The sequence below is a fragment of the Archocentrus centrarchus genome, chromosome 24 (assembly GCF_007364275.1).
Source record: "Archocentrus centrarchus isolate MPI-CPG fArcCen1 chromosome 24, fArcCen1, whole genome shotgun sequence".
NCBI lineage: Eukaryota > Metazoa > Chordata > Actinopteri > Cichliformes > Cichlidae > Archocentrus > Archocentrus centrarchus.
This window is the reverse complement of record NC_044369.1, coordinates 14,954,425-14,976,940: the sequence shown is the minus strand read 5'-3', so window position 1 is coordinate 14,976,940 and position 22,516 is coordinate 14,954,425. Positions and strand designations below refer to the sequence as shown.

At 40.3% G+C, this 22,516-nt stretch overlaps 1 protein-coding gene across 2 annotated transcripts in view; it reads right to left on the bottom strand.

The window, feature by feature from the left end:
- Nucleotides 1-3,064: 3,064 nt before the first annotated feature.
- stxbp5a (syntaxin binding protein 5a (tomosyn)) overlaps nt 3,065-22,516 on the bottom strand; it is a 98,955-nt gene continuing 79,503 nt past the window's right edge. The window contains exons 13-27 of one of the 2 annotated variants that reach the window (XM_030721509.1): nt 19,568-19,635; nt 17,740-17,780; nt 17,268-17,488; nt 14,793-14,965; nt 14,345-14,470; nt 13,794-13,945; nt 12,741-12,803; nt 11,160-11,213; nt 8,852-8,902; nt 7,497-7,778; nt 6,845-7,214; nt 5,588-5,753; nt 4,386-4,497; nt 4,068-4,288; nt 3,065-3,633 (exon numbers count right to left, since the gene is read on the bottom strand). In XM_030721509.1, the coding sequence (XP_030577369.1) occupies nt 3,592-3,633; nt 4,068-4,288; nt 4,386-4,497; nt 5,588-5,753; nt 6,845-7,214; nt 7,497-7,778; nt 8,852-8,902; nt 11,160-11,213; nt 12,741-12,803; nt 13,794-13,945; nt 14,345-14,470; nt 14,793-14,965; nt 17,268-17,488; nt 17,740-17,780; nt 19,568-19,635 (2,142 nt within the window). In that variant the 3' untranslated portion in view covers nt 3,065-3,591. The remainder of the gene's footprint in view (nt 3,634-4,067; nt 4,289-4,385; nt 4,498-5,587; nt 5,754-6,844; nt 7,215-7,496; nt 7,779-8,851; nt 8,903-11,159; nt 11,214-12,740; nt 12,804-13,793; nt 13,946-14,344; nt 14,471-14,792; nt 14,966-17,267; nt 17,489-17,739; nt 17,781-19,567; nt 19,636-22,516) is intronic. The other variant, XM_030721510.1, reaches the window with a different exon arrangement.

The following is a 22,516-nucleotide window of genomic DNA, read 5'->3' as shown; positions in this document are numbered from 1 at the left end:
CTGAGTTACACATAATGCCCGGAAGCATCAAGTGACAATCTAGAGATACAGTCTGTAAATCTGTACTCTTACAGGAAATCATCAGCTAAGCTGGTAGCCTCTCTGGTTTCCACAGTAATGGATTCACATCGTAAGCCTCTGTAAATACAGTATGAACTTACAGATAATAGGGAAAGCTTGATAGGGATTAGGATGATTGCATCTCTGATTTAGGAGGTTTGTTCCTAATTATAGAGGTCAATTGTAAGGTATTTACAGTAAATATTAGTGGAAGTCTCCCAGTGTAAGATAAAGAGTGTTTCTAGAGCTAGTTAAAATATTTAAAGGTCACAATTGGGGTCACTTACTGTAAATGTCCAATAGCCTGAGATAACTACATTAGCATGTGTGGAAATCTGCTGCGATCAGTACAGGATTACTGAAGAAACGGGACCTTTGAGTATACAGTAAATGAAAAGCTAATAAACAAGGAAAACTTCTATATTACTTTGCATTACTACTACATTAACATTTAGTCAAGATTTATTAGACCTCAGTGAGAAACTGATCTGCAACTTTGGCTTTGAAATTTGGACCAGTTTACTTCATTAAAAAAAGTATTCTTTTATTAACATGCTGTTAAAAAAATAAGCTTGCTAATAATGACTCGTAGGCTAGTAGGATTGCCCTTTGGCCTTTCACTCTTTCTATTTTTCCCATTAAGTCAACGTTGCTTGTTGAGGCAACCATGTGTATTTGCTGCCATCTAATGCTGAGATCAAATTGTGATCCGCAACATTTTTTTTTTCCTTGCGCTCGACAAAAAGCTTTGAAGGTTTTTAAAAACGGAGGACAAATTTGTACGTTTTCCACTTTTATTTTCCATTGCACAGTAATCTCTATCTACAGAATTTCTAAATTTTTGTGGCAGCAGATAAAGTCATAAACATCCATGTGAAAGTTGCATAAAACTGTACAAGAAAATTGGCTACAATGAGAAAAATACTGCAACCCACTGATAACTGTTGAATCGAGGACAGAAGATGGCATATGGCAGATAGACAGGACTCTCTCTTACTGAGTGTGTGGATCATATCAGGGATAGGAATACTGCATACTGTAGTATATGGGCAAAAAAGGAAACCACTCAAAGATGGAAAAACAAGTATAACATTAAAAGAAATAACAGCTGCGTTAAAGGGAAAGACATCAACAGGATTATGTGGGGGGGTGATTTATAGCTAAAACAAGCTATTTTTCCTGAAGTACTTCTTTTAGTTTCTCTTCTTGACCTCAGGGCGCTACCAGCCAACATTCGCACTACAATGCTTACTGACAACACAGGAGGCCAGAGCTGCAGCTGTGGAGCCGACAGAGACACGTGAAGGACTTTTAAATCAAACCAAAATTCATCCTCACATACGCATCATCCTACTCTCGCCCTCTTTTTAAAAACTTTGTTGGTGGTTTTAGTTTGTGCACACTTAACTGAACACAAACTGTTTACCGGTGAGACTAGGATACGAACAGCAATGAGAAAACAACCAGAACATACAGAGAGAAAGGACGTACAAAAATGCACACATTCACATATATGACTGTCATAAATATTGTATGAGGTGTGGTGGAATGATTGGGATTTTTCCTTTAATGAAACAGACCTGTAAAGCAACAATTTTTAAATGATGTGAGTTTTCATGACTATAAATGGCTGAGTGCCTTTGCAACTTCCCATCTCCTGGACCCTGAAAAGTGAAAAAAAGGGTGATATTTCCAAACTGACCGGAACCTGGGTCTGCACTCCATGGCTGAAGCTATATATGCTGTATAACACATCCTCCTGTGTGCTGTCTGGTTTCCAGACTCACAGCAAATAAAAAACAATGGGAAAGCTAAAGCAATTCTTTGGCGTCAGAAAAAATATGGCCTGTCTCCTCTCGACATTTACTTTCCACTTGGTCTTAGATTGTCTAACTATTTACTTATATACAAATAAAGGTTAAACGCCTGGTAGACAGAGATACAGCACATTTGAGCTTTACTGCCAACATGGAAATAGAAACAAGATAATAATGAAGGTGACACCGAGCACAGCTGTCGCTTGCGCCTCGATAAATAAATATTGGCAAAAAGGAATCGCACAAACTTGTCATACAGACAGCTGTCAGCAAAAAAATGACAAAAAAAAAATGCTAAAATGCATCCCTTTAAAATATTACTCAGCCATTTTCTTCTTTTTATCCTGCCTATATGATTACTGTGATTTATACTTGGACCCCACACTGATGTGTACCGGTGTGGCTATTCGTGTATGTAACACTGATCTTGTCGAGAGCTCGTGACATCGGAAAGAGGGGGAGGCGGCTCAAATCACATCCAATAAGTGAATAAATGACATTTTTCAGTAAAGCAGTAAATGTGTGTGGCTCATACACACTTGCTTTAAGAATGAAAGAAAAAGCTAATGTTGCCGTGTTAGTGAGTCCTAAATATGCCTTTTATATCCTTGCCCTCCTAATAGATTCCAGCCCTTTTCATAAGGAGAAATTAATTTTAGTTGTTAGACAAAAAGTCACAAAATGTATTTTCTTTTTCAACAAATCAAATATCATCCACTTTCACAACAATAGAAAAATAAGAGATTTTCCAATAATAATAATAACAATAATAATAATAATAATAATAATAATAATAATAATAATAACACAGACGGAGCAAAAAACCCAACAAATAACAAAGAGAGGAATGGCAAGAAAGTTGAAGCACACACACGTTCTCACACACACATACACGCGCACACACACACACACACACACACACTTGATAACGATATGAAAGTTTGTCAAATACAGAGGAGAGTCTAGAGATTGAGCAAGATAATGAAATATCCAGTGTACATTAGAATGAGTTGCTTTTATCCCTGCGACTCTCTGCATAGAGGAGACATCACCGTCACAGCACTCCAACGGCACCTCCTTCGGGCCCCCCCCGCGCCCTGCTTCCATCTCCTCGATGAGTTATCCCTTTCGTTTGTAGTTGTCACTTGGAAGTGGATACAGCATTGCACATTTATTAGATCTATGTATATATAATGATGTATTTAGACATTTTTTTTTTTTTTTTTTTACACTTTAATAATTTTTTCAAGTCTTTGCTTCTTCGTTACACATTGGTCTTTTTTTTTTTTCAGCCGGTTTGAATATTGGCCACGAGGGTACAGAGTTAAGAGACAACAGTAAAGAACATTTTGGCAAATGAGAGTGAAGAATCTTCAGGTGTATGAGCCAGTCGGCTACCTCAGAGGAGAGGCTGAACGGAGAAAAACAATGAGACAAGAACATAAAAAAAAAGAGACACCATTTATTAAGTTATTCCCTCTGAGGTTGTCTTTCTCTCCTGTCTACCCCTCAGTTCCACCCCAAGACTGAGGTAAGTACAGTATTCATCATTGTGCTAGGGGAGAAAATCCCCAAGTGTTTCAGTGAAGAAGGCTTGGAGGGATGGACGAAGGGACAGACGGATGGGTAGGGGGTCACGGTGAGTCCAGATGAGCCAATGGAAGGTCAGTCAGACAGTCGAGTCCACGGAGCTCTACTCCACTCCTTCCACCAATCAGAACTGGTACCACTTTTTGTCTTTGCACTTCAGCATCATCTGGAAACAAAGAACATGCAGCCATGGGAAAATGGTCCAAAATATGAGCAATAACCTTCACATCTCTCTTCAAAATCTCTTCCTTTTGCTCTCACTGAAGTTCATTCTATGTCACAACATCATGAATTAACTTTGATTTTGATTTTTGTTTGCTTGGTAAGTCAGTGTAGGGAACAGGGGCCCTCGCATAGCCTTAGAAACTGAAAACAGTATCAGTCTGACATTAGAGTAAGCGCCTTATTCACAGTACTGTGAAGGTTTCATGGTTATATACTGCCCTCTACTGGGTAAATAGTATCAGTAAGTTATATTTCAAGAATATTAGAAGACAAAGACAAAGCGTATTTCACAGTAGCTGCTTTTCTGTATAAAATGGTTTATGAAGGATCAAGACATCGTTGCTCTGTTAATTGCAGGTATGCATTTTCACCCACCTCGTGGGCGTGTTTGGAAAAAGCATCTGCACTGGCCATCATGGCAGCCGTCCTCTCCTCCAGTTCACCCAGCTTCTGGCCTCTTTCATCCAGCGCTATCCGGGCACGTGCCAGATCACCAACCACACCAGAGGCTGCTCCCTTCATCCCCTCAATGCCACCTGGGCCAGGCATGTGCTGGGCCAGACTTCTCGATGCCCTTCCAGCTGCTACCTCACCAACTGATTGAAGGAAGAAAAGACAGACAACAGGTTATGGTGCATACAGGACAGAAATATAGTTGAGAATACAGTCATCAAATAAACGCATTTGGCATACATAGTTCCTCTCTGTCCAGCGACTGTGCTCCTCCACCAAATAGGCCTTTGAAGAACCCTCTATTGGGAGCCTCTGGAGTCTCCACTGGTGTGAAAAGTTCGCCCAGCATCTCCTGAAACATTAACACATATTGTAAATACAGTACTGCTGTGCTTTGTTTTTCTAAATAGTGTTTTTTGTTATCCACTACATTATAAAGCGCGACAGTATACTCTACAGCTTCTCAGGAACCACATTCCCACAGATATTTCCTCTAGTTACTTTAAACGACTGTGAATTAGTCACAACTCATTATTAGTTTTCTATGTATGCAAATCTTTTGCACTGGACAAATGAATCACTCACTTTTAAGTGGTTCTTGAGAAACCTGCAAGTCACAATCAGTTATAACAGTTATAAAAAGATCGGTTCTCACTGTGGATGACTCAGTTCCTCATAGTTATTTCAGACCAAGCAACTTCATACTACTAAGGCTTTCTTGGGATTAACTCCATTCCTCAGGTTTGCTTTATGCAGTTTTGTGTTCATCAGCTATGACACAGGCATTAAGTATGATATTACAAATGTGTCCGCTAACTTTCACAGTAATTGATGGGGGACATCTGTGATTTTATTCTACAGAAAATACCCTGAGTTTCACTTGCTCCAAATGGGCACTGGATTAGTAAAAGAAGAAAAGTAAATTGGCATGTTTATCCATGTATTATCTGTCATTCATGGGTCATTAGTATCATAGAGGTCTAAGAGTTAGGATACATGCCAGGAAGCAGAAAAGCAAGCCATACTTTCTCTCCAAATGGCTACCATGTTGACACCACGTGGTACTACTGATTAAAATGGGTACAACACTGTTTTAGGAACAGACTTAATAGTATGAGTACAACTGGCTCATTGTTCCAGGGCTGTCTGTTATTCACTTTCTCAAACTTTTGAGAGGTTTTTCAAATCTCATTCTGGCCTGACAATTGGAATGAGAGTTATTGTATTACAAAATCCTTCCTGTACGTTACTGAAAGAGCCAAAATGTGTTCACTTTAACCCGTGCATATAAAATACAGGCTTAGTCATAAAATAAAAAATACCATAGGGCTTAGGTGGTTAAGGTGTGAATTTAAGCCATGCAGCATGAGCTCGTATGCAATAATAATTCAGCTCAAGGAGAACCACATTTAAAGTGTGCTGTATATAGAAGGTTAACTCACCTGTAGGTTTTCACAAGTGTCCTGACTATAAGTGATCCTCTGGATCTCAGTGGGGGAGCAGAGGTACATGGCCTGACCCAGGTTAGTAAAGCAGAATGTCCTGGCTATCCGCATGTCTGTCAAAGGTAGGTAGTTTACATCCATGAGCGGTCTCAGTCCTGGCACACTGGACAGGACACACAGAAACAATATGAATCATTTTAAATATGTGAACTACTATAAACTCTAAACAGATACACTCACCACCCACTTTGTTAGTTAAGTCTTGTTCAACATCTTGTTAACACAAATATCTAATCAGCCTATCACGTGACAGAAACTCCGTACAGAAAACTGAATGTTTCCATCATTTTGTTGAATCTATTCCATGAAGAATTGAGGCAGTTCTGAAGGCAAAAGCTGGTCCAAGTCAGTATTAGCGAGGTGCACCTAATAAAGTGTTCAGTGACTGTATATTTTATATGTACTGTATAGCATTGCTTTACCCTTGATTTTATCATAGTCTAAAAATAGTCTGAATTCTGAGATCACAGTTTTTCTTGATCGCTTTGGCACAATTCTCACATCAGAGACGTCAGTCTCACTATTCTTAATGCAGTTCTCAGATCAGTGATGCATCTCCCCACCTATGTTAGATTGTTTTTGTGCACACTGTTAGTTTCCCTTTTGCCTTCAGAGCTGCCTTAATTTTTTGTGGCAACAAGTTGCTGGAAACATTCCTCAGAGATTTTTGCTCCATATTGGCATGACAGCATCACACAGCCGCTAAAGATTTGTCAGTTGCACATCCGAATTTCCCCTTCAACCACACCCCAAAGGTTCTCTACTGGATTGAGATCTGGTGACTGTGGAGGACATTGGCATACAGCATTTTTCCAATCTTCTATTGTCCAATTTTGTTGAGTCTGTGCAAATTGTAGCCTGAACTTAGCTGACAGCAGTGTCTTCAAACACTGCTCTTATGAATTTATTAGACCTGTACACAACTCTAATCTTAGTCTAGCCTAGTCTTAGCCTAGTCTACTCAGTGGCCAGCTTAGGGATTTTGTGTGGAGTGTCTTTGCAACAGTGACAAATATGAGCAAAATTATTTGCTTCTTTTATTAATTGAATTTCAGATCATATATATGAATACTGATCTCCTTAAAATTGATTTCATGCCATGCTTGACGGGGGGCAGATCAAATATGCTTTATTCTAAGAATATGCAATGGTTGAAACACTGATAAGTCTGCCTGACCTCAGATGCAGACTCACCTGAGGGTCATAATGTGGCCATTGGCACAGAAACACGCTACGCACACGCCTTGGCTCATCTGCACCACATCTGCCCGTAAGATGAAGGAGGTCTCTGTGATACTGTGTTTATAGATGCAGGTCTGGGAGGGGAGGGCAATGACTTTGGCCTGTTTCTCTGAACACACTACAGCATACTGGCTCTCACTGAGGTCCTGGGAGGTGGAAGGAGACACGGAGACAGGCCGGCGCTTACGGACTTTTTCTCTTTCTTCACCATCTGCTGTAATGTTGGGTTCACACCAAGACTCATATGCAGGAGGCAGCTGAGAACCTGTGGAGTCTATGAAAGCCGTCCGCAAAACGCTTCCCTTCAGCCGCACCAACATACCTGGTGAACAGAAGGAAAAACTGGTTCAAACACTTTATGTTTTCCAGAGTGCTGCTGTATTTCGTAACCCCATGGCATATCCTTGAAGGTGACTTCAAGGTTCAGTAATGGAGGCCAAGGTAAGGATCAGTTTAGACAATGTATGCCTGAAATTTTTAGCGCCACATTCAATAAATTTTACAGTATCCCCTAACTTATAGCGGGTTACCAAATGACAGTTTGGTTTTTATAACCATTATCTATTTTCCATCCCTCCCTCCTTTCTGAGATCCCTTTACCCACCTGCAGGTGAAATGATAACTGGCTGCAGCTGCCGTTGCTCCCCAGCAGGTGGCAATGTGACAGCTAGAACCAGGACAGTTCCCAGGGAGGTGCCCACATACAGGCAGGGCGTCAAAGTGCTGTCCCCCTTGCGTGCAAAAGTCTCACAGAAGTGGAATGAGCTGATGGCCTCTCGTGCTTCCTTGTCGATGCTGGTGACGCTGGATGAGCGAGAGCGGCTGAAAGAGTTGTCCCGGTGGTCTAATGGGTTGGCACCCCGCGGCGGGCATACAGACAGGAGGACAGTAAGGAGAAAAAAAACAGAGAGGTAAAGCACCTGCAAACAAGTAATATTACACAACAGGCAATGCAGAAATGGACAGAAAATTTGAAAAAGAAAAGAAGAAACATAACAGTCAACAGCTTTTCATACCGCCTTAAAAGAAACACTTTAGAAGTTAAATGCAAAATGGCTTGAAACTGTTTTAAAGCAAACTCAAAAGGAATACCAGGTGGAACAAATGTATTTATTTATGTAGTTTTTTTTTTTTTTTAATGTACAAAACAATGTAGATACTGGAAATTGGGAGAGGTGATGGGCTTGCATCCTTAACAGCTAGGAACAAAATAAACAGCTGTTAGACTTTTATTTCTAGGATAGACAGATCTCATCATTTTCATAACCATTTTTCAGCAGAGCAGCATCATTTCAGGCCTACTTGATGATGATTTAACATCACTACATTTTCCTTATATTGCACAGGAGACATCAATTTAATACAGTTTTATTACTATGAAATAACCAACTGTCTAGCAAATTACAGAAAGTTAAATGTGCATAACATGATGCATACAGGTGAATATCTTGGCACTTGTATATTTAAATTTAACCCTTTGAAATCTAAGAATTTTCCATCTAATATTTCTGGTACTTGAGAAGAAAGTTATACAGAAAAGAATTATTGAATTTTTTTTAAATATATTTTGAAGAACCAATCAGACAGAGAAAAGAAAGACATGAAAAACACAGAAGAGAAAACAAAAGCTGCAAAAGTTACAGAAAGCTTTAGAGTGAGATGGGGTGTGAAAAGTTTAGCTTAGCACCACTGACCTCTGCAAGAACCCCCACCATGGTCAAAAAAACAAGTGGGAGCGAGGGTTCATTTCCAACAATTTGATTAAGTTCAATCCTTTTAATTCAGATCAGTGCTACTTTTGACTCATGCAAACTTAAGAGAACATTTGCACAGCTTGCCAATTTTGAGACTAATAACCAGAAAAAACTGGACTGATGTAAAGTGATGGAGTCCAGTCGGAGTGAGAAAAGTATACTGCATTTCATACAAATTGTTTGGAGACACGAAGTCAAGGCTTACCCAAGTCTGGCTTTAGCTCAGTAGGCAAGCTTAATTTCCGTGACATCTTTGCTGGAAAAAAGAGAACATCCCTCTTTACAAACACATGTCTAAGCTAACACACGATGCCATGCAAAGCTAGATATCTAGCATTGGGCTAGGACTGTGCACACACCTGAAATACACCAAAATGACAGTAGACTGTTGAACAAGTGCCAAGGGATTGTTTTATAGAACAGGAGAGCCAAAATGCTTTAGACAGGAGAAGACACTGCATAAGGATTAAAGAGACGACCCTGTGTATCACAGAGGCATGCTGTTACAGACGAAACAAAAGAGGTGACCTCTGTTTGCACAATGCCCTGAAAAACAGGACAGGTAAGACACACACGTCAAAACTGCACGGCCATTCAGGACCTTCATGCCAAAAGGAGCATGCAGCAAGAAGAAGGAAGGAACAAGGAACAAAAAAATGAACCAGAGATGGAACGAGATATAGTGAAGGGGGATGGTTAATCCTACTGCTGGTTATATACTTTCAGTACAAGTTTGTAAAGCATTCCATCTTTCAAAAGACTGAACATAAATAACAGTGAATGGAAGTCCTAAATATTATTTTCTCTGTCTGTAGGAGAAAGAAGGAGAAAGATGATAAAATGAGACATTCAAGTAATAGAGTTATGGCTATCTTGCAATTTTATTCTAACTGACAGAAACCATAGATAAAAAAAAAAATCCATACAAATACCTTTAAAAAAAATTGTAGAGGTCTGTAACAACCTAAAGCTCAAAGTGGGTTGAGTTTAATTTGATTATTTTTTAGCTGATTTTATTAATAAACCTACTTCTGTTTCATTTTTTAATTTAAGTGGCAGACTTATAAAATCTTGCTCTTGTCCATCTACTGTACTTACTACATATAGACAAACATTTAATGGTCTTCTTGCTTTCTTTTTACTTTTAAGACCCTGCATATGCTATACACACAGGTATGATTTATTCAGTTGATTAGGCTGAAGTTTGGTCAAAATTATAGTATGCTGGAAATTGGGGAATTTGGCAAAACTAGAGAAAACACCCAAATGGGTTTTTTGGGGGAATTGTAAGACCGTTGTGCTGCGGTTGATCAGGTTTTAACAGGGCTCAGATGACTTAAATGTGCACACAACATTGGTTTCAGTATGAGTTACGAAAAATCCAAATTAAACCAAGCAGCCACAACATTAAAATCATTTACAAGTAAAGTTAGTAACAATAATTATCTTGTACTCTGATGGGAAATTTCGGCATCCCGATGTTCACATGGACGTTACTTTGGCATCTATCACCCACCTACACATTGTTTGAGACCAAGTACTTTTCAGACATGGCGACAGCAGTTCCTGACGGCAGTGGCCTCCCCAGCCGGACACCGCGCTGCAAAAACTGCTCATGAATGGCTCAAGGAACATGTCAATGAGCAAGATGTTGAACTCGCTTCTGAACACCCGATATCCATCCACCTGAGTAAGGCTGATCAATGGAGGCTCCAGCGCCACAATGCCAGACACCACAGGGTGTCTGAGCTGCCGTGGGATCACAAGAGGGGACCGACAGAATTTTAGGAAGGTAGTTTTAATGCTGTCGAAAATCGCTGTACTTACTGTCAGTTGTGTGGGATACTGAATCCTTCCATTCCTACTCCCCTTTTTTTTTTTTTTAACTTAGTCACTTGGTTTAAATGTACTTTTATAATGTTTTATCATCACACACTGAAGTTAGACAAAGACAGAGTTGGACAGACGAGTTGCTCTCTGTTCAATGGCATCATCAAACTGTACTATGGACAATCAAGTCAGGACAGGTATCAGATGCAGGCACACTTACAATTTAACACCCGTGCTACATACATGTAGCATGCAATATGAACAGTATGTCAACTAAGTTATCTCATAACAACTGCAGTCCCACTGTCTCTCCAGGTAAGCTTTTGCTCCATAAGCTTCGAGTCGTTAGAATATATATATATAGATTATTATTTTACACTCAAATATCAATGATGAGCATCTTGTCATGTTAAACAAACAAACAAAAAAATGTATTTATGATAAAATACAGAGAGAACTCAAAGATAGTGGAATAGAAGCTAACCCAGGAGTAGAGAGGAACATCAGCTCTCTATTCTCTAGTCTATTTCTTCCCACTGAGTATGGACACGGAGGACAGAGACACTCTCTCCACTGAAAGAAGAAAACAAACAAACCAACAAAAAAAAAAACAGGGGCACCAAATCTGGAGCATGTTTTTCCTGCCTACACAGCCTCTGATATACATTCTTGGCCAATCTTACCTCCTCTACCACCTCCATTGTAGAATTGGTGTAGATTGCTGTTTGACATCAACACTTTTGAGGGTGTTGGGGGGGAAAGTAAAGTACAGTAAATGCGCAGTTAGAAAATGCCCATCTTAACCCCATATATATAACCCCTATATATATATATATATATATATATATATATATATATATATATATATATATATATTAGTTTGTTTGTTTTTCCTGTGCAGAAAACAGCCTGTAATTTCAATGAAGCTGGCCAATCTACAAACATTATATTATTACACCTGCAGAATTCATCCCTAAAATATGAACAAAAAAACCCCCAAAGAAAACAAAAATGAAAAACACATTGACTCATACTAAACAGCTGGTTTAGGGAGACAGATTTATAGGAAAGCACTTTATCGCTCCTTTTTTCTCTCTCTATTCCATGAATAATGCAAAGCAGACAGATGTATCAGATTACAGTCTGGTGGCACCAGACACAGGGGCTGGGACAGTCATCATACCTGAAAACAGCAGCAAGCAGACTCGGAGATTTGTTTTCTGTCTGACCTTTTTAAAAAGCTCCTTATTTTCATCGCGCTAATGCCACGTTACCCATAATGAGATAAACCTGGGCTGTTCTCTCCTGAAGCACCTTCAGATGAAATACTAATGACGCAGATTAAGATGGAAGCAAGTAAGAGCAGCAGGGCATCTTACTGCTGCAAATCACAACGCACTAGATCATCAAAAGGTCGAATATTTGAAATCAGACGTGGGATAGTGCAGCAAGTGACATAAAGTTGCTAATGTTTTTTTGTTTTGTTTTTTCTAGTACAGTCTATTGTGTTGTCTAACTGGTAATACATTTGGATAAATCCACTTTAATACGCTGCACCCAGACACAGTGAAATCTTTTGAAAGAAGATCCATAATCAAAATCCAAGTTAAAAATAATCATAACCTTGGCATGCAATATATCTATGAGTGTCAAAAAGCATGCAATTATGATGTTACTAAATATGTGACTCTACCCAAGAGCCCCTTTTTCCTAATAATATTAATGTAAATGAAAGGATTTCTCTACCAGAATGCAGAGTTTTGTTTTCCAGCTTCACTGAACTTCTAATTTTGAGCAGCCACATTGGATTAAGATTCAGTCACTGGATGCATTTACAGCCTATACAACCTAGTTTTTCAGAATACTGAGATTGATTATGAATAATGTATTCCCATCTATTCAACTCTGCAAAGTGGTAAAAAAAAAAAAAAAACACATGCATAAATGGGAAACCACTCTCATAAAGCCATAAATGTACAGTATTTAACTCAAACGGTGCATTTCTAAAGACTGAGGTAGAATATGAGGTAGACACTTCTGCGATTCAAAAAAAAAGAAAAGAAAAGCCTTCCATAGGGTTCCAGTTTGATGAGCAAGAATTTCAATACAACAGTATTAACAGTAAAGGCTCTTTTGAAACATCGATCTTCTTTCCAGCACACAGAGGCTTTACAGGTATATTTCTGACCGTTTCACTGTTTGGGCGTTACTCCTGTTATATTCACCACTCCTCTCTTTCAGTGACAAGCTGAAAGATATGTTACCTGAAGTAGGCGACTTGCAGCGGTCCTCCGACGTGGCCGAGCCTTCGTTGATGTCACAAAGACCTGCCACAAAGAGACTGCATAATTAATTGCATAACTAAAACAAAAATCAGGTAGATTTAAAAAAAAGCCACTGTACTGTTCACACTATGTATGTGTCACAGATCGTAAACAGACTTTCTAAAGTTTTCTTAATCCAGTTTTAAATGCTACTTCCTCCCTTTGTCGCCTGTTTTGAGCGTAAGTGTGTTTATTTGTGTGTGAGATTGTTCTGTGAGGCAGAAAGCCAAGCAGACAGTTGGCAGAGCAACACAGCTGGATGCCTGATTACTGCTCACACTTGCCAAGCTCTGACAAGTGCCAGCCCACTGCTCACCAGTTAGTGACACCAGATGCTCTTTCAGTATTTAATGTGAGTCTTTTTGTGTACATTTGGATGTTTGTACGTACAGTACTTTGAGTCTGTGCTTGCATGAGTAGTTGTTTAGCATGCCATACTCATAAAAAAAATAATTTCTCAGCCTATGCAGACACACCTTGCTAATTCATCAATCAAACTTTTTGCTTGAGTGTGGACAGGAGACTGTCATGATGTTGCCGCAATATCAAAATGGCTGCACTACTGTTTTCTGACACATGGTGGCAGTGTGTCCATACTGAAAGGATACTATTCATGTTCATGGTAGATGACAGTAAAGGAAGGAAGGGATGTGTGTAAAAGGGATGGGCTGTGAGAGGGTGTGTATGTGAATAAGAGGCAAAGAGAAAGAGAGAGGCGGACAAACAATGCGAGAAAGTCAATCAAAGCACAAAGAACGAGCGAGTATTTGGTTGCCAGCGCTCGGTCTTGCGTCAGCATTGTAAGAAAGCATCATTTTAGATTCAGTGGCGAGTGTCGTCACTTTATTCATTCTCATATTGGCATCAGTGTACAATTCAGAACAGGAACTAAGGACCTGTGGGCTGAGCTGCCCTCGCAAAGAAAGTCATCATGTTCAAAAAAACGAATAAAACTTTTTTCTTTCTGGCTTCCAAACGATCTCTTTTTATTACCTCCAGACGGCTGTCGCGTCTTTCTTGGCGACCGGGGCTGTCTCTGGTAGGGGTCATTAGAGCCATAAAGCTCGACCGTCCCCAAGTTGAGGACTACTGTCTTCTGGATGTAGTCCACCACTGCCAGTCCATTACTGTTGCCAAACACCACTCTGGGAATTGGTGACAAAGTCAAATACAAAGTGCCAGGAAAGGGAGGGGTAAAAGTTTGTAAAACAAGAATAAGGGAAAGTTATTACAGTTTCAGTTAGGAGATTTAGTTTACAAATGTGCAAATATTGTAGTCAAAGCCCAAAATCAGGCAGAATCTAAATTTCCTGGCTGGCATAAACTGTGTCGACAGGCCTCGAGCAGTGAATTCTTGAAGCGGAACAGTTCATCTGTGTCTGTTTTGCATCCATCTACAATTTGACTTGTACTAATTTTGCTAATGTTGCTTTTTAACTTCAGATTAAACTTCTTGACATAAGTACTTGACATAAGTACCATAAATCCCAGAAAAGTCCCAGAAAATACTTTGAGTTTCAGCTAAGATATGTGTGTGTACTTACAGGCCATAGGAGGAATTAAGCGCCAGACTTGTGATCTGCTGAGGAGGCTCTCCACTCACCCACACCAACTGGACCACCAAATCTACCTGGTATCCTGCAGACTGTTTCAATGGAGTACTGCGCACTCTGTTGAGAAGAAGACAAAGCAGAATGAAAGAGAATGGAGGCGGGAAGAGGAACAGAGGGGATGAAAAAAAATGAAAGGGAGAGACATACAAAAGTTTTCGTAAAAAGAGAATGACGAGTGGTGCGGCTGCGGTTCAGAAGCGGTTGTGTGTCGAGAGTCTGCTGCAAGTGGCTGCAGGGGAATGTTGGGGAGGCTGTGGCTGAGAATGCTTTGAGTGTGCTTGAGGCAAAAGGCAAGACTCTTGTGTGCATGAGTATGTGTGCAAGTGCTCCTGCAGCTTATGAGAGTTTATGTGAGTGCTTCTGTATGTGTGTTTCATACTTGAGGCAGGGTATGTTGCCGCCATCAGAGTTGTTGCTGCTGGTGGAAGGGTGTGAAGGTGGGCCGCTCGTCTGAGGTGAGGCACCGGGGGTGGGCAGCGCTGATGTCTGTTCACCCCCACCATCTGGAGACTCTATGTCATTCAGCTCATATTGCATTCGCACCTCTAGTAACTGTATGAGAGAACATACCACAGGTGTGCATATTAACAGACAGATTATAAATGAGGAACATCACAAAGCTCATTCCTTTAAATTCTTGTAAACAATCATTCCTGTGGGGATGATGACTGTGCCGGTAAATGGCATTCATATGCAATCGCAGAGTCACGTTGATGATAAGGAGGTGTTTGATGTTTGTGTGGGAAGATTGAGAGTCAAAGAGGTCCTCCAATACTGCAATATTCCGCTCCTTCGAAGTCCTCCTTCAGGCTACTCCTTTGCAACCTGCGCCTTCGCAGAAACACACAATTCCCAAAATCTCACACGCACACACACACACACACAAACTCATCAGCTCCTCTCTTTTGCATTCTGTCAGTCTCATTAGCCCCACTGACATGTGGGAGTGAAGAGTGATCAGCGCCCTTCTTCAGATATTCTCTCCTCCGCCTGTTTCTGTCCTCCACTACCTTCATTTCTGCAAGGTTATTTAGAGGTGTTTGACCTTGTTCAGACAGAGGCTGTTCAGCTAATTACAGCTCACTACCATGGTAGATCTAGTTGGACAGCACTTGGAGTTTAGGACAAAGTGCCTGAGCATTTCTCTTCCACGTGCATCAATGCTTACTGGCAGTCACCCACAGAAAAACTGCCAAGCTTTTAAACATCAACGTGGCTGATTTTTAATCTCTTCCAACTGCTACTAAGGGGCTCTTAAGCAAGGCACTTGAAGTCTATAAATTCATAATTACTTCTCGCCGTTTGTTTTGGAAGAACAAGACATTCAGATACTTAAGACAAACAGTGCTGAACACAAAAAGGGCATCAGCTAAACACATCACAGTGCTGCCCACATGCTTTGATTGACAAGTGATCTCTGTGAAGTCTGCTGGAAAAACACCTCGGCAATGACTGCTCACAAGAAATATGCTGCCAGGCCTGTAAAGATAATCTCATGCTGGATACTATTTTATCACTCAACCAACAGCAGAAGCAAAGCATATATGCACACTTTCACACTAATACAGAAGCTGCGAGGGTACACAGAGATAATAAACTGCATTTCTCTTTATTTCATTAAGCACCGGCTCACATCACACCACCATTAGCACTCGCATCGCTATCAAGGCAGGTTATAATGATGGTCTGGCTTTGCTTGTTCACTGCTCTGTCTGTTGGCATGGTAACCATACTGCCTTTGACTAGGCCGATCTTTGAGTTCATGTGGTTGTGCGTATGCCTCAACATCTGATGCTTAATGTATAATACCCCGATTATAACCGTTTGCAGAGGTATTTGCTTACAGAGAGGGGTTTTTCAACCAACGCGAATGTGCTCCCGTGCAGTCCTTCAATATCCAAACTGCACGTTGCTCAGCGTGGATGACGCTGTGCACAGGTCGAGCGCTTATCAGTCAACAAGTCGGCCGGTGTTATGCCAAAAAGTGTTCGCCTGCCTAAAAGCGATTTCCGGTATTTGCCAGAAAGCGACTGTCAGTATTTAAACCATTGTAAATGACTTGTTGGCCTATAATCTGTCAAACATCACTCTCAAACATCTCATGATATCAAGTCATTTTGAGCCAGTAAGAAAATTTCTGTCATGAGCTAGTAGCTGCAAAGAGGCTTTTATATATCTTTTACTCAGCCAGGTAAAAGTGTCATCAAGATTAAAAATGTCTTTTTCAAGAGAGATCTGAACAAAAAAGGCAGCAGAGAAGATATTAGAAGATATTAAACATAAAAAACACGTAGAATCATCGGCAATCACTTTTTATGTAAATGATCACGTTTTGGCACGACACTGGAACAGGGAAGGGAGTGACAGTGGAGGTCACTCGGAATGGGAGAAGCACAAAAAAAGCATCAAAGATTAAAAAATACAGTATGAAAAACAGACAGACAGTGGCTGCAGCGGACACTTTTCATTGGTCGGTTTCACTTCAGCCCTTTGTATGTTTTTTGTATATTTGTATGTATATATATATATATATATATATATATATATATATATATATATATATATATATATAACTTTGCTCTTCTCTGCTGTTGCTGCCATGGACCAACAACTGCACGAGCAAGAGTAGCCCACAGACTGGTTCTACGGCATATTTTTGACACCGCCCCCCATCTGACAACATCCAATCTCTGCAGGTAGACGGGCAGTCCGCAGCTGCCCACTGACTGCCAATGTGTTACCGCTGCTACCACCCATCATGTTTTTTTGTGTTAGCAAGAGACATGTAGCAAAAGAAAATGAGGAGATTCCTGAAAGCTGAAGAACAAAAGTAAAATTGGAAGCTGTTACCCACCTGAACCACCTCAGTAGTTACTTCCAGCTTACTGAAGCGGTAGATGATAACATTGGCTGACACACCGGCCACACACAGCATCCGGCTCTCGGGACACCAAGCCATGATCTGAATGGCAAAGGGGTCTTCATCTGACACCTCAGTGCTGCCCTTGTCCTCCTTAGACCTGTTCCTGTCAAATATCTTGGCTGTTTTGAGTTTATAGAGCACCTGGAGCATTACTAGAAGAAATGGAGGGAAGAGAAAGTATCAGTTGCAATCAAGGAACGGCAGCTATATAAAAGCCTGCGCAAAATGAGACGGTGCTTTTAACATCGCAGACTTAAATGCATCAGTCAGAGGCATAAAGTGTCATTTAAATTTTCAGTCATTCTGTTTTTTTTTTTCAACCCTTTTGCTTCAAAGTTTAACTGAAAGTTAATAAAATAGGCAATAAAATAAAGCATGCTTGTAATTTATGAGCATAACATACTTGCAGAGGCATCCCAGAACTTCACAGTTCCGTCAGCATGCCTGGAAATGCAAGGAAGTAAAACAAGACACACGTGAAGGATCATGCGACCACGTCCTGTTGTCTTACAACAACAAAAAGCTGTAACTTTGACTTTTTACCTGAGCAAATAAAACCAGCCAGTTTGTAAGATTTGCAGGAAAGGAAAACATCTCTTCAATATCAGTCAGGGAACATCTCTATTGTAAAGCTTTTAAATTCAACTCTCGTGAGCAGAGAGAAAGTCAAAATATACTTTGACAATAAAATGAATCAACAGGAAGTTATTTATGCCCTAAAAAAATCCCTTATGCCAGCCAAACATCTCTTCCTTGAAATGATTTACTGTGCAGGTCTTGAGAAACAAAAAATGCCAGAGATAACACAGTTAGACAGGCATCAAACAGTATTTTTGCTGGTTCCCAAAGAGCTATTAGCCAAAGACATGGTGTGCAGTGTTCTTAAAAAATTTGATGATACTGGACAAGTGGAGGACAAAAAAAGAAGAAATGGGAAGCCTAAAAAAAAAAAAGTCAAACTGGTGGAGGCTCTGTCATGGTTTGGGGCCACTTGTGTTGAGGATCTTGTCAAAATTGAAGTTATGAACGCAGAACAGTACAGTACAAATTTTGATCCTCCGTGCAAAACACCATCTGAAAACATCTGACTGGCAACAGCTTCAATTTTAGCATGACAGTGATCCCAAACACACTGCCAATGCAGCAAAAGCATACCTGCATAGAAAAACACACAATGTAACGCTATCAGTCATGGATTGGCCTCCCCAGAGCCCGGATCTCAACATCACTGAATCAGTGGGATCAGCTTAACAGAGAATGGAACAAAAGAGAGCCGACATCCAAATAAGAGCTTTGAGTGTCTTTTAAGAAGCCTGGAAAATTATTCCTGACAACTACTTAAAGAAATTATAAGAAAGCTGCCTCATAGAGTTCAGACTGTGCTGAACAATACCAATGCTGGTCATACCAAATACTGACTTCAAGCTTGTTAGAATGATAAGTCTGCTTTTGCCTTATATACTGTTTGCATGTTCCATGTTTCTCATTTTCCTAGCAAAACAGAAAGAAAACTTTAATAGTTGCTTAACCAGTAAACATATAGCCAGGAGTAATTAACAGGTAAGTAACCGCTCCAGAACATTATCACTTTAATTCAGATTGCAGGACTCCTTGATGATATAACAAAGAGATATATTCTAGATATACACAGGGTCCCAACTCACTAGCAAACATTTGGAGAAGAAAAACATTCAATAACCCATTAATATCCAAGCAATCTTAAGGGTGTAATGTCTACAGTACATGCTTCTGTTATGCATTATAAAAGAATGCTCTCATGTTGATAACTGACAGTTTCTCCATGTGGTGTCACAAAAGAGATGCATGTAGTTTGGCTGTTTTTCCTTCTTTGTATTGTTGGCAGTTCAGCTAAGTGAATAGGGAGGGAAATATTTTGCAGGCTGTGGCACTCTTAGAGGAAAAAAAACCTGGGCAGAATAATAATGTGGCGCGTAGGGGAGAAGAGACAAGGAGGAAGGAGAGGAGCGAGAGGAGCAAGAGCCTCCTACTGCATAACCCATACCTCAGTGTCACTCCTTTAGTGCGTGTGTTCTGTTAAAAACACCCCTTCCCTCCCCTTGTTGACAGCTTAGAAAGGGATAATAGGCATCAAATGGGAGCAAAGTGCACATGATGGGAATGTATAAAAACTTGGTGACCTGACAGTCCAGGAGAGGGGAAAGTAATTGTGCAGGATAATAAAGATAATACTAATGAAATTAGTGTCTTACCCAGTGATGATGATCTCTGGGTAACTCTGTATGCCTTGACCCCAGTTTCCACCGCTAATAGGCCATTCCTGGATAGACAGCAGACGCACACGTTACGTTAGTAAATGAGATAGTACAGGAACAACTATGTCAATAAACAAGGTGTCAGTGAACACATTGATTCTGCAAATAGATGACATGATAAACCGACACAAGTGTGAGTGTACGGGGGAAAACAAGCACGAGTCCTCGGTGTATGTCTCTCAGCGTGTCTCGCGATTATACAGTACATCACACTCAGTGAGTGCGCGTCTCCATGTGTGAGTGTGTGTTAGTGGGGGTTTGGCTATGAACACGTTGACACATACAAAGGTCAACGAGATGACTCATGGTGATCTTTATGTGAGAATACCCTCCTGCAGCTCAGTAAGGCTTGTGCTTAACAGGAAAAAAAAAAAAAAAACAGAGGAAGAAGCGAGGCTGCCAGTTTGGGTCAGTGCATGCTGACATTTCAGACAGAAAGCCAGAACAAGGCAACAGAGAAAAGGACATAAGCATACATAATGGCTGAAAAAGCAGGGGGCCTGTCTTAAATGATGCAGAGATAAGAGAAGAGAATGAGAGGGGAGAGGAGGTATACTGAGGAAGACGAGGATCATTAGGTAAGTATGTTACAACACTGTTATAAAGTCGATTTGGCTTCATGGAAACGTAACAAATTCGCCTATAATGTAGAGTGAAGTATTAATGTGCCCTTTATCCTGTAACCTCGTTGTTCTTTGCGTCTGGCACAATGGCTACAGGGTGCATTGTGGGAATTTTTAATTTTGACATTTACTTCATTTATGTCACTATCCACAATGACATGAAAGGAAACTGCATCCTCAGGATAATATTACACTGTTATACATCATAAATCTGTGATGGCAGTTGAGTTATTTTTTTTAAATGTTATTCTAATGACTTAATTTTATTTCAAAATATTTCATGCTTCATTCAAGAATGGGGAGCAGCAGTTAGTTGTTTGCTGTATCAGACTTCTAATTACAGCTCTGTAACTTCCTAATAATCTGTCTTTTCTGTCAAGTGTCCCAGAAATATTCATTTGACACCAATAATATGTTGGGAGCTCTCCTCGACACAGTCACGCTTTGATTTCATCTCTAACAACAGAATTGAATGCTAACAAAACAACAATATTAATATAGGGATGTTTAGCGTGGGGGGGGGGGGGGGGGGGGGGGGGTTACCAGAGGCCTGTATGCGGAACCGGGATTTTAAACATAATGTGCTCCCGAACAGATAGTGAAAAGCTCTCTAGTTGACCGCTGTTTTTCGCTTTTCCCTGATGACTATCAACAATACATGTTCTTAGATGCAACTTTATTCGTTTGCCCCTGCTGGCTGCAAGCTATTTAATACCCATTTTATTGTTTTATAAGTGTTAATACAATGATGTATTCCTAAAACAGGGCATGTAAGCCTTGTGTTTTGTGAGCTTATGTAAAATTTGCAACTGAGCATACATACTGGTTTGACATCTGCTTTTCTTTTGATGCTCTCAATCCTTTTATACTGCCTGGTTGGCAGCTGAAATAATATGCTAAAATTGTCTTACACACCATAGGAACGCCTTTATTTAGGCGATATAGCTGCTATTTATAGCAAGATCTGCAATGCTTTAATGATTGTGCAATGATAGTAATAAGTCTATTAATCTAAACGGTGGGGGGGGGGGGGGGGGGGGGGGGGGTTGCCATCATTACTTCCTTGCTTTAAATAGATTTTATTTATGTAGTACTTTTCCCATCTTATTGACCACTCACACACAACACTTTCTATTACTATATTTACTGTACAGCACTTTTCCTGTCACACAGACTCACATACAGTACTGCCTTGTCTGAAGCAAGTGTATTGCATTTAATCTGCGGCATGTGTTTAACTTCTTTTTCTTTTTTTGTTACAGTTTGCTCTTTGTAAAAAATGCCACTCTGCTGCTAGCAGACCTGTGTTGTCACATAAAGCTACTCTGCTGTGAAAAAGTTTTGTTTACCGAAGTTCTGTTTATCAAAAAAGTTCACCAAAATTACTCCAAGAGTGCATCGATGACTCATCTGGAGGTCACAAAAGAACCCAGAACAACAGCTAAAGACCTGCAGGCCTCACTTGCCTCAGTTACGGTCAGAGTTTATGATTCAACAATAAGAAAGAGACTGGGCAAAAATGGCATCAATGGGAGAGTTCCAAGGAGAAAACCACTGCTGACCAACAAGAACACAAAGCCTCGTCTCACATTTGCCAGAAAACCTCTTGATGATCCCCAAGACTTCTGGGAAAATATTCTGTGGACTGATGAGACAAAAGTTGAATTTCTGGCAGGTTTGCGTCCCAGTATATCTGACATCACACTAACACAGCATTTCTACTTACTGCTTCAGGACCTGCACGACTTGCCAGAATTGATGGAAACATGAATTCTACTTTCTACCAGAAATTCCTGAAGGAGAATGTCCGTCCATCTGTTTGTATTCTGAAGCAGGACAATGATCCGAAACACACAAAGCAAGTCCACCTCTGAGTGCCCCCCCCCCCCCCAAAAAAAAGGTTTTGGAGCGGCCTAGTCAAAGTCCAGACTTAAATATGAATGAGTTGCTTTGGCATGACCTTAAACAGGCCGTTCAACCCTTCAGTGTGACTGAATTAAAATAATTCTGCAAAGAAGAGTGGGCCAAAATTCCTCCACAGTGATGTGAAAGAATCACTGCCAGTTATCACAAATGCTTGATTGCTGTTCTTGCTGCCAGCGTGGCCCAAGGTGGATAGATTTTTTTTCCCTTAATAAATGAAATCATCATTTAAAAACTGGATATTGTATTTGCACTGTTTATCTTTGCCTAATATTAAAATCTGTTTGATGATCTGAAACATGTAATATGCAAAAAACTAAGAAATCAGGACAGGAGCAAA